Source organism: Amphiura filiformis, chromosome 5 (assembly GCF_039555335.1).
Source record: "Amphiura filiformis chromosome 5, Afil_fr2py, whole genome shotgun sequence".
Lineage (NCBI taxonomy): Eukaryota > Metazoa > Echinodermata > Ophiuroidea > Amphilepidida > Amphiuridae > Amphiura > Amphiura filiformis.
Window position 1 is genome coordinate 41,590,890 of NC_092632.1, and position 12,911 is coordinate 41,603,800.

The 12,911-nt window shown below is 35.8% G+C and overlaps 1 protein-coding gene across 1 annotated transcript in view; it reads right to left on the reverse strand.

Moving 5' to 3' along the window:
* Nucleotides 1-3,622: 3,622 nt before the first annotated feature.
* LOC140152208 (gamma-aminobutyric acid type B receptor subunit 1-like) overlaps nucleotides 3,623-12,911 on the reverse strand; it is a 32,279-nt gene continuing 22,990 nt past the window's right edge. The window contains exons 7-16 of the mRNA XM_072174507.1: nucleotides 11,770-11,969; nucleotides 11,442-11,525; nucleotides 9,971-10,136; nucleotides 9,346-9,478; nucleotides 8,796-8,903; nucleotides 8,528-8,650; nucleotides 8,223-8,369; nucleotides 7,909-8,097; nucleotides 7,083-7,118; nucleotides 3,623-3,691 (exon numbers count right to left, since the gene is read on the reverse strand). Of these exons, the coding sequence (XP_072030608.1) occupies nucleotides 3,623-3,691; nucleotides 7,083-7,118; nucleotides 7,909-8,097; nucleotides 8,223-8,369; nucleotides 8,528-8,650; nucleotides 8,796-8,903; nucleotides 9,346-9,478; nucleotides 9,971-10,136; nucleotides 11,442-11,525; nucleotides 11,770-11,969 (1,255 nt within the window). The remainder of the gene's footprint in view (nucleotides 3,692-7,082; nucleotides 7,119-7,908; nucleotides 8,098-8,222; nucleotides 8,370-8,527; nucleotides 8,651-8,795; nucleotides 8,904-9,345; nucleotides 9,479-9,970; nucleotides 10,137-11,441; nucleotides 11,526-11,769; nucleotides 11,970-12,911) is intronic.

A 12,911-nucleotide genomic window follows, 5' to 3' on the forward strand; every position in this document is an offset into this window, starting at 1 on the left:
TCTTGATCAAAACATTTGCATTATCAAAATGTATTTATTTGGCATCAGTCATTCATATCCCTGACCATGTGATTCAGGAAATTGACACTATTATTTATAATTTTCTTTGGAATGGAGGTAAAGGTTTTGTTAAAGGGGGGTAACCCTATTGGTTTTGGATATGGATTGTCTTTGAAATTACATAATAATATCAAATATCGCCCCCTTTATGCTGCTTTGTGAAAAAACGAGAGCATTTTCAGCGTAAATGTGAATAAATAGCCAAATTTGCAATCCAATACCTTGGTATACGTGAATTGCATTCTGGGTAGGCAAGCAACAACAACCATTTCCGTTCGTATGACGAATTTAATACTGACATGCTGTACAATCAATGCCCGGCCCGTATTGAACGAAAAATATTTGTTTTTTGTACCGTTTCAGAAAAAAAGGAAACAAAATATATTTCCCCTTGCAATATGTACATTTCAAATGAATATAAAAAAGTTTGGGTTAAAAATGGAGAGGAAAAAAACCATTCCAATACCGGATTTTGAACCGGGTACCTCTCAGGTAGAAACATGAAGCGCGCTAACCGACTGAGCTAATCGGCCCGCTGCCTCCATCGTGGAAATTTTATAATTAAATACGGCACACCGTCTAGACGCGTCTCCTCAGCAGTTAGTGTGGTTCGCTTTTTTCACAGAATGTGTATGACGCGAAACCAAAGTAGCTGTTGAGGAGACTGATATTTCGAGCTATTTCGTTCATAATTCCCGGCCCAGAAATCCAAAGTATTACCATTGTTTACAAACTGGTAGCCTGTAAAAGCCGGCGTGTTTCATGATTTCTCCGGAAATACATCGACTTGGAGCGTCAAATTCCAGGATAGTAATGAGAAAAATAGTATCTATTATGTGATACCAAAACCTCATCAACAATGAAAAAAATCGGGGGATGATGCTGTCGATCGGGTTACGGACCTTTAAGAGAAACACAATTATTGGTGAAATTGATCAAGGAGGGCTGAAAATGGTTGATGTAAAATCTATTTTTGCTGCTCAGAAAATTAAGTGGGTTAGTAAATACAATACCACTTCTGCACCTTGGAAAATTATTTTGAATGAATTTATCATCCCATATGGTAATGATTTAATCTTTTATTGTAATATCTCCCCAAAGCAGATAATGAAATGGCATATTCCATCCTTTTATAAAGATATGTTGATTTCGTATATTAATTTAACTAATCCTGATAATGTCGACCCACACCAGCAATGCATTTGGAACAATCGTCGCATCCTTGTGAATCGCCAGTCCATCTATTTTCAGCATTTTTTGATCCATGGTATGAAGTTAGTTAGCGACTTATTTTACACTGATGTTTTTTACAACGATTGTTCCATTTAAGGTCTGGAGTGATAAGGGGGTTTTTAAGAAGTATTTTTGCAATGGAGGAGCATTATTGATGCAATTCCTTCCATGGAAGCAAGGGATCTTTGTACTCCTAAAGGTTTCGTGTTGTATCATGATGATAAAGAAATCAATATTAGTAAAATGACATCTCAATGTATCAATCGTATTTTTGTACAGAGAATACAATAGCCTCCAACATCACAGAAAAAGTATAAGAATGAGTTTAATATTAATGATGATGAATGGAGTGTTATTTATCTTATGCCTTTCAAGTCAACTTGTGATATAAGAACCAGGATTTTTCAATATAAGATTAATCTTAATTGTCTAATGACAAATAGTAGACTGTATAAGATGAACCTTGTGAACAGTGAAATGTGTACCTTTTGTAATAACTCTCCTGAATCTTTGAACCATTTGTTTTGGGATTGTAAATATGCAAAGAAGATGTGGAATGATTTTGGGTCATGGTATATATATAGACAATATTGATGGAAACATTGATTTAAACTATAAGCATATTATTTTTGGTTTTGGTTCTGAGACTTTACTGAATATATGTGTCATTTTAATCAAAACGGTTATTTATGACAGTAGATTTAAAAACCAAAAGCCATCTTTTGTGTCTTTTCTGCAATTGATTAAATTTCATTACAAGCTTGAGAAACGAATTGCTATTAGTAATAATGCAATGCACAAATTTATTGATAAATGGCATGTTTTAGAACAGATGTGTTGTTAACTTTCACCATTCTTTTTAAAAGCTGTAATGGATTGCGCTCTTTTCAAACATCATGTAATGTTTTATTTTCAATGTTCTCCTGCATTATGTAAATCTGTATAGTTTTTCATTTTCTGTATACATGTCTTTCTCCCATTGAGCACAGGGAAATAAAAGCTGTTTTGGCTATGTGAAATAAAAAAAAAAGTATATGGCCGAGAAATGTGAGTTGATGAATCTTGGTGTTGGTCAGATTGTAGATGGTTTTATATGGAATCCGATCCACACGCTTGATGTTTAACATGACTCTGTAGCAAGATGTTGCAAAGGCATTGATCTTCTTTTCCATGTCCTTGGTGATTACCCATGACTCACACCCGGACAGAAAGATCGTAACACAAGTTGTCTCAAACAGCTTGATTTTTGTTTCGATTGGCAGGGGTGGGCTTCTCCAAAGGCGTTCCAGTTTCCAGAATTAGATACATTTTCATACACGTTAAGGGGAGGCGATCTTTTGTGCGTAATTATAGAGGGCCAGGGGTTCACTCTATTATTATAAAAAAATATTTGAAGAAATCAAAGAGCACCAGGAATAAAAATTGTAGTGTAATTCACGCCAGACACAATTTCTTTTAATGCAAAAAAGGACTTTTTGCAATCGATCAAAAACCAAACGTTTTATACCAATTTTAAATTTAGCCTGAATCCGTAAATATGGCACCTCTCCAAACCATTGTTGAAGCTATTTCACACACATGTTCAAAACACTCTAGAGAAAGAATGAGGTATACTGTTGAAATATATTTTGTTGATTTCGAATGTGACTTAACGTCGTAAATTTTAAGGTCAAATTCCTAAAATCAAAACAAAACATTGCGACGCAGATATTCCCCCCATCTTATGCAATTTCATCATCGTATCAGTGTCTTTATTATTTGTTTGAGGCCTTTTGTTAACGTTCGTGCTATATATATATGCATAAAACGGCCAATCTATCTTTACAAAAGGCTAAAGATAGCATTATGAGATTTATCTTTTATTATTACACTCTTCTGTTCATCTGCCTCCGTGGCCGAGCGGTAAAGAACGGGACTGATAATCACGTGGAATTGAAGCCTGTGGAAACTTTTTTGTCCTTCAAAATTCATAATCAAATTTGATCAATCGTGCCTTTTTAGGCTTACACTGTGCATTATATATATTGCTTGTCTTTTTAAACTGGTTTTAATATATTGGTTTTTGTATGTTTTAAGATTGTAAATTTAAATATTGTTCATATATCTTGTTGTATGATTTTGTGGAATGTAATTGCAATCGCATTCCAAGGCTTATTTGTTTCCGTGCGCTGTGTTTACTTGTCAATGCGTATTGCGGTAACATTTCTCTTATTTAATGTTTACATCATGCATGTTGCATGGCTTCTTGCTTATTTTTTGATCTCGAAATTACTGTTGCATTTATGTTGTGCAATATGCATTGTGTGCATTGTTTAAATATTTTTTCGTTTTATAATGTATATTTCACAGTCAACTGAGTCGATTGCATTTCGTTCGATCTTGCCTTTTTAGGCTCATGCTGTGCAATATCTTGTTTGTCTTTTTCAAATTAGTTTTTAACATTTTGGTTTGCTTGCTTATATCGAGGGGTTTCCTCAAACTTTTTGTATGTTTTAAAATTGTAAATTCAAATATTGTTCTTATATTTTACAAATGTATGTGCTTTTAATTCCATGTTTTGTAAAGCGTCTTGAGTTCTTTTGATGTAATTGCGCTATATAAGAAATAAATATTATTATTATCGCATTCCGAAATGAGTAACTTGTCGGTAAATCGTGTATCGTATCCTGAAGGTGGAATATGATGAATTTTCTGGAAATTAGTAAGTGCTCTGAGCATGTTTTAATTGAGTTGGGTACACTTATCAATATGCCCTTCGTTTGAAGGAAATCGGACATAAGGTTTTCAAAATACATCAATCTGTATTTTATTTGTATTTTTTTGTTTTTGTCATCAATAATCTATATAAGTGAGCTGAAATAACTGCCAGTATTTGGTTAAAATCAATTCATAAATTGTTCATAAATTGTTTAAAAAACCTTGGTCATAGCATTTTTAACATGTTCTTGTGCTTTGTATTTTCTAGCCGACCTTTAATTCACATATTTGCAAAATTAATTAGCACTTGTGTAAATTAATTAACATTTTATTAAATTATTCATTAATTAAAATACTCAATTTATCTGCGCTTTATTATGCTTATGCTTTATGCTTTTGTATCTTACTCACTGTATCTGTATGGTTTCGAAAATGTGGAATATACAGTGCCCGTGTAAGCTAGCATTTAGGTGATCGGGCTACCCAGGGTAATTATGATGTAAGAAATAAATAAATAATAAATAAATAAAGAGATACACAAATAACACGTGTGTGCGTATTTTAGTTAGCATTGGAATGTTTTTTTTTATCTTTCCACAGTATACACCAGGTACACCGTGCTTTTATTTTATCAGCAGGTTACATACAACGTAGCATGAATAATATAATCATAGAAAACATTATGATATGTGATATGTATAAACAACAATGCATTTGTACTCAATAAACATGATACGGTATACAATTATAATTATTTTACAAAATGGAGTTCCAACGTTTATGCCATTCATTTAACCTTTTGCCAGTACATGACATGCTTTTTTTTCTACCTTAGCAGTCTTCTTAAGCCTCCTAATAAAATAAGAAATATTTAGAGAACCTTGTTTATACTTCACATCATAAATGAATTTTTTCCCATGAAGAACAAGGAAGTTGAATTTGGACACATCTGGGTCAAGAATACCTAACAAAACACTCTTCATGTCCAGGTAAACCTGTTTTTTTATGATTTGATTTTGAACATCATTCCAGAAATTTCTTACAACATTACATTCCCAAAAGAGATGCTGTATAGTCTCAACTTCATGTTTACAAAAATAACACAAATTGGAATCAACATAACCAAATTTAAACATATTATTATTGGTACCAAGGTACCTATGAAGAACTTTAAATTGAAAATATCTAAGTTGGGTCGATCGGGAGGAGGACAATGGAATTTGATAAATATCACACCAATTCAAATCAATATTATCAAAGATATACGACCATTTCTCCTCAGCGATTGGTGGTTTGAAGAGCTTACTAATACAGATATCACTAATGGTTTTACACACTTTAACAGTCTTCGTAATTCTGGCTAGCATCTCCTCCTGAGATGAATTAATATTATCATTGTCCTCCCCCCTCTTGACACTTCTTTTCCATTTATTTGGAATGGCATAAATAAGTGAATAGTAGTCCAAAAGTTACACTTCAAATTAAACTTATCTTTTAAACGTGACAAGGCTAAAAATTCCCCATCATCATCTAAAATATCTTCCAAAAACTTGATCCCTTTACTGCACCATACATGCCTATAAATAGTGCTACCATTGATAATAATAGAAGAATTATTCCAGAGAATTTGATGTCTAAAATTATATGCAGGAGGAGCATTGGAATGTTGATTGTCACAACCGTTTCCAATTCCAAACATAAAATTGTGACCGTCCACGGCGAATGAGCCGTAAATTCCTCCCCGGTCAATTTTGTTTTATTTCGTGTTTAAAAATAAACATCATAAACTTAAAAATGGTATATCATTTGACTTCAAACGATATCCAGAAGCGGGGTTATGGTTTGTTAAACTTTGCTCCTTCAACAAAATTATAGCTTTTTACGTTTTTACATGTGTCTCTTTTTCCACATTGTTGGCAATAAATATCAAACAGTCATAATTGGCGGTCATTTCAAATCATCCCCAAGTCAACGAGGTTTAAGAAAGTTCTCTCATTGTTAATTGTTGGTTATGCATACCTGTGTACAAAATACAATGCCTGGTAACCCACCACTTGAACAGGATTTAGCAATATAAGCAAACAAAGACCAGAGCTATTAAAAGTTCTATAGCCATCTAAGGTAGAAGCTTATTATCCACTTCAACAATATGATTATTGATTAGTTTTTGACTATCGAAATGAGACGGATGTCGGGCCAGCTTAAGTTACCGATGAATATGACCTTCGTACACATTTAGGGAATTTACGGCTCATTTGTGCTGCCGGGTCACAAATAAATAAATTTCATTGAACAATAATTGTGACATTTTTTTATTTGTTCAACTCTATAGCTACGGCAAAAAATCAGGTTTCAAGACCATTGAAACAAAAATTTGTACCTAAGACCCCCACTTGGGCACTGATCTACCAATACATCCAGTTCTAGCGCCACGTCGTATTAGCTTTATTTCAGGGACGCAGCTCTATTATACTGCGCAGAACCCTATACCAGCCATAGAATGACATCGCAGCCAGAACCAACTTCCCAAGTTTGCACAGGTAGTCCGGAATAATTGGCAGTAAATTCCTGTTCTGCTGAATTTTAAGCTACAATCCAGGAAAAAAAGGTTGGCACACTTTGCCTGCCTTTTGGTATATATCTCTGCCCCCGCTCCCCAAATTCAATGTTGGACCAAGCCATGTTGTCAACAGGTCCGTGGGACCCTCCAACATTGAAAGATGGGGAGTGGGGAAGGGTGAGATATAAGGGGGAGTCTGTACTTCACATATATTGCATGCATGTTTCACTCGCCTCTCCAATTTTGATGGGGCACGCATTTCCATTGTTTAGTGCAAGTGTGCCAACTATTTTTTCCTGGATTGTAGCTCAATTTAAGAGCAGAACAGAATTTACACATAGTGTCACGCACCATGCAATAGGGTCTAGCTCTAGCACCTGAACCGATTGAGCTAACTCGACTTGAACTTCTATTGAATTTAATAAGATTATAATGATTGTTCTTATATGTTAGTTATATTGGAATGTGAAGCATTAGATGAATCTTTCTCATATGTATCTTGTCTCGAAGGATGCTTGACTGTAGATATCACTGGCGGACCATCACGATATTTGTATACAGATATCATCTGAAATAGAATAATAAACATTTGATAAATAATTATTGCAAAGAAAATGCAAAGTCCACAAAAAAAAGGACATGGGTAGGATTTAATCTTTCCCACGAGAGGTCCTATAGGGAAACTCTCCGAACTTTAGCGAGTGCCATCTTCAGAACTACTAAATAATCAGGATAATGCCTCTGAAATACACTACTGAAATTGTCAAGAGGACATGTAAAGTCAATAAACTAAGAAGGATACTTTAGTTTCAAAGCTCGTCGGACGCGAGTCTTCTCATATTGTTTATCCTCAAAATTCAACGAAACATTGTCAGTTCTATGGAACAGATGCTGGATGTTGCGAGTCAAAATAATTAAGATACTGGTTAGCGTGAGTTTTCTGCCTGTAGCCTGTATATAGTATCAAGCAACAGGCTTTCCCTTAACGAGAATATCAAGGAAAACATGATCGTCATTGGTGTCCTCCTCATTAGTGTTCGCGTTCGATAACACAGAATGTGTCATCAACATAGTGTTTCCAAATCTGAGATGGACTAGGGGCATGTCAATCATAGTTTGAATTTCACAAAATTAATTACAAAATATATTCAGCTGCTAGGTGTAATAGTCCGTTTTTCACGATTTGGATGTTTTACGCATCCGAGCACCTCAATGGAGCTACCTGTCTAGCAAGTCTGGAGTCTAGGTTATAAAATAAGTTATAGAAAAAAGACAGACTTGAACAAAACATTGTGCGTATTAAGGTGCTTCTTAAAGAAAATGTAAACAAAAACATGTTCACATTTTCACATATGTACCTTTGGAATAAACACAACAATGAGTGTAAGAGAGGCACAGAAGATTACTATACTGGCTGAGAATATGTACAGAGCTGACGGGTTGTCACTGATTATGAGACTTACAGCTACCCCAATGGTGCACAAAATAACAACATTGTAGACGCTGATACCGATCAGTTTACTATCATTAAGCGCTGAAATTGTGACCTAATGGAATGGAAAGTAAAAACAAGTTACAAAAATAACGTAGTGCTGTCTCTTGAACAATCGTCTGAAAGCGTCATTGCCGAATAATTATAGGCAAATTATAGAAAAGTGTAACAGAAGAATACCTTTCTCGTTTCCCAGGCCAGAAACATCCCGAATATAAGCAATAAGCCTTTGTAACCCAGCAACGCCATTTGCCAATACATTAACCTGTTACAGGTGCAATAGTCAAAGTAAGGTAGGATCTTTTGGTTAGCCACATTAGGATCATCCTAGGAGAAAACAAACGATACTTCAAGTAACTAAGACATGACATTGGGTGTGTGACTTTATTATAAGTATTGTGTTAGTGTGTGTTTGTTTTTTCTTGTTCGTGGGTAGGTGTGTACGAACGGACATGAGTTTATATCTTGTACATTACACTACAAACCCTCTCAAAGCCTTCATTGGTGGCAATATACCACGGGTTTATAATCTGCCAGGCTGTCAATAATAGAACATCTACCAGAAGAAGAAGAAATACCAACATAAATAGTTGTTTATCTCGAACTACCTGTAGAAAACAAAATAATTGAAAATAATATGAATTATGACAAAAAACAAACAAATTCGAATTAAAGAACGTCTCATAAATATTGACAGAACGTAGATTGAAAGACAACACTTTAATGTCTAATGCAAACAATGAATAAACTTACAATTCTTTTTGGCTTCTTAAAGGTAGCCACCCTATATACTCTCCACGTCTTACTAAACATTGCTCCAAAGGCCAGCACGAATCCAATTGACAAAAGCCACACACGCAACTATAAAGAAAATTGAATAGAAACATAATTATCTAAAATGTATTTCAGTAAACCCAAGGTGAAAGATTTCCAAGCTGGTGTCATTCCTTTAGTTTTACAAGCTCTGTACCTATCCATCCCGGATGGTATTTTAACCTGCTGTAAGATCGCCATCTCTATACCTTTTAACAGTGGCGTAGACAACCTTCCGAGACCAGGGGGCTACAAAATTGCAGATGTAAATGTACCAACATTTCCCATCTTTGAGCTCTCACGCTGATCCCCTACACACCCCCACCACACACACACACCCACACCCCAATTACTTGCTATTTCAAAGACGTATACATAATGGTGGTATTCATTTAGTCAATTCCGCCATGTCAATGAAATTGGGCAAAAATGGTCAAATCTGTTTAACTTTATCCACGTATTTAGAGTTATAGAATGAAGAAACCCCTACCTGACACACAATGCGGAAGATCGGTTTGGACACAAGTGTTGTATCAATACCACTGACTATCACCCATATATAAGTAAGAAGACTGCCAAACAGGATGATGTTATTCAGGTTAGGACTTGACATCTTCACGAATCTAGAAAGAAGAGAAGTATTTTAGTTACGAAGGTATATTATACCGAAGTGTTTACTCGGAGAGGTTGCTATTCCGATGTGTCGTTGGAGAATAACAAACCCTGTAATAAGTTCGGAATACGGCCCCTTCGGAAGAAGAACCGGATAATTGGAACAATAACCCTTCGGAGTAAAGCCGATATCTGGAACAAACGACCCTTCAGAATGAGATCCTTTTGGACAAACAATATAATATTTCAGACTTATACATGTACAACTTAGTAATAAAAATCGTTCGGAACCAAAAAAAATAGAAATATCACCCTGACCAAGTCATGATACGCTACTCCACATATATTTCACATTCTAAAACAATGTTTCACTAAAGTTTTCGGTTTCCTTTCTTTTTTTTAACATCAGGCCATGTCCTGCACCATAACAAAGCGCAGAGATAAATCCATATTTCCAACAAGTTTATTACTAAAAAGACATATATTGATCTAATTTCACTTACCTTTGCTCGCGAAAGCTTACATTGAAAACTAGAAACACCAAGGTTAATACAATGCCCGCACAAGCCAAGGAACATATAGTGATATAGAGATGCAATGGAACGCCCAGCTGAACCCTTACTCTTGTGATCACTATTTGGGGCGTGTGATCTAATGGGATTTCACCGTCTTCATAAAAACAAAAACAAAATCCCTTAGGCTAAGTAGTATTTATAGTGTAAAATATATAATGCTTGTGATATTTAACCCAAAGGTATTATAGCATATTATGCAGAGAGTTTGCGAAATGAAATTTGTCAATTTATTTATACGTCAACTTCTATATATCGACTGTTCAATGCCAGAAGTGGGTAAGTTCAATAGCTGCCCTGTGAACATTTGGCAATTTACACACAGTATATTGTACTCATCTACGTGTGGCAGCTACATGGCAGCTATTGTACTTACCCACATTTTGGTACTGAGCAATCGATATATCGATTAGTGGTCTGATTTACTTCAACAAGAACGTTTAAGTTGACGCTTAAACTCGGGACATGTGTATTAATATCAACATGTGTATCAATAGGCGATCAACAGAGAGCCACGTGCAAGCGACTGCAGCAAATTTTCTCCCTTATGTTCTTTCGAGTGGGTTGTTGGTCACACTCAAACACAAAAGACTTAATTAATCTTGTTAATGTTAGCTTTGTTAATTTTCATGTTGCCATTTTACAACACAAAGCGTAATGAAACACATTTCTCTCCCCTCCTTCTCAATCTCTCTTCCTCCGCTCCTGTTTCCCTTCCCACTCTTCTCCACATTCTCCCCTCCAGCTATCCTCGCTCTTTCAAATTTTACCCTCTTCTACAATACCATATTGTCACTTCAGGGCACTCCCGTTTGCCCCTCCGCAGTGGGGTTGGTAGGGTTTTTTCAGGAGGGCATGGGGGAGGCGACTTTCAAGGGGAAACATTATTGACGAAAATGGGCAAAGGAGGACAAGATGTCCCATGAGGGAGATGTCCATTCCCCTTGGCTACCCCCACTGCACCTCCCTGTCAACTTCCAATGCCTTGCCTCTCCGACTCCCTACCCCTTTCTTATGAGACGCAGCCTATGAAATGTTTATCTAAAATATATGCACATACTCTTCCCATAGGTATACTGGTAGCTCGAGTAAAAACAAGCCATTTTTACGTGAACTTTACCCCCTTGCCGTTGAAGTCGTCACCGAACGCAAGCTGATTTTGTTACGTATATATACGAGGCTTGACGTTTGGATCATTACCTATTCTACATGGCTGCGAGTGAACTGTGGAGCAGTTTCAGTGAATGTCAAATACATAGCTGCAAGGTCCAATCAGGGCAACTTCTAGTTGTCAGTACACCCTACCCTGGGTTACCTTATTGGTACCTTAGGGAATACTAATGATTTTCGTATATCAAAGACAGTTTGATATCAACATAAACTTTGTTAATTTTACATATACCTGGCCATTGTAGCTTTGGATCAGCTTCCCAACGCAAATAGTTACGCCGGACATCAAAATAACCAATAGCCTGAGAAACAAGTTCTGGATAAAGCAAACCATATTGACAAGTTCGACATCAATTTATATGTGTTTCATTTGGCAAAACAGGATAATCCAAAAAAAATAGTGTGTGTTTTGTAGTCGGATGGTATTCCAGAACATCAGATAATTGTGATTATGAGGTTTTATAACAACATTCTGAAACACATCCCAACAAAATACAATTATTATGGTTCAGATATTGGCAAAAACAAAATTGAATAAATAATGAATAAATCGAACATACCGGTCTTTCCTTTGCATATGTAAGGCAATGTCGTGTGACATGATGCTACTGATATGTCTCCATCTTTCTTCATGTACACACACTCATTGTCGGAGCTTGACAACGACAAATTTTGTCCCGTTACAAGCCATGCTGGTAATGCGTCAACAACATCAGAATCACTCCATTTCCATTTACCATATGTAACTTTCAAACCAATCCTTTAAAGAAGGGATAGTATGGTATTTACAAAGATTTATCACGAATGCATGGTCAGTATCTAACCTTCATCAACATCCCAATGCGAGGTTGTAATGAAAGCGTAGATCGTAAGCCGTTGGTTTCGGGCTAATCTGTCTTAATTTGTTCTATGTGAAATAACTCCCTGGTCTGATTTTAAATAATCTAATGGCGTAAGCTATAAATTGCCAGATGCAATCTGATACATGTATACATCCGATGGTAATTTAAGTAGCAGATGATACGCAAAGAGATTATATCTGTTTCACGTACTTACCAGAAGAAAATCTCATCTTGAGGCCAGTTTTGAATTATAAATTCTCGGTCTTGAAGAGTCCGGATGCTAAGAAGATGTGCATCTGTTTGTGAACAATGTTCTTGAGCTTCAAACCAAGTTAAGTGAGACTCCACAATAAATGCAAAGCAATTACTCCCATTATGTTTCCACCCGGGTAAGCATCCAACTATACAAAATATTAATAATAAAGACGTAGAAAGCTAGTGGCACATTGCTGTTCATTACTCTACAACGCCACATGTCCCTTAAGTTTTAAGTAATTTTAAGGCAGCTTTGTTCTTAGAGTACTTCTTTCCCCCTTGTCTTTAAGATTTTAGTTTCAAACTGACCTTAAATTTTCAGCATGTTCAATGCAAAGTGATAAAATTGTTGACTTTCAGGACCAAATTAATTAATATGTTCGCCAAACGGCTCCAATGTAATTGTCCAACTATCCGTTAATTTCAGTGAAATTTTGTTTACCAATCACCTTATCCGGATTGTAGGTCAGTAAAGATGTTTGGCTGAAATCTAATTTTTGGCTAATTATGACTGCAAATCAGCCGAAAAGTCAGCAAATTTAGAGTCAACCATAACGTCATTATGACGTAAATCTAGGGTTGTTTGTATACCTATCCATTGGTAT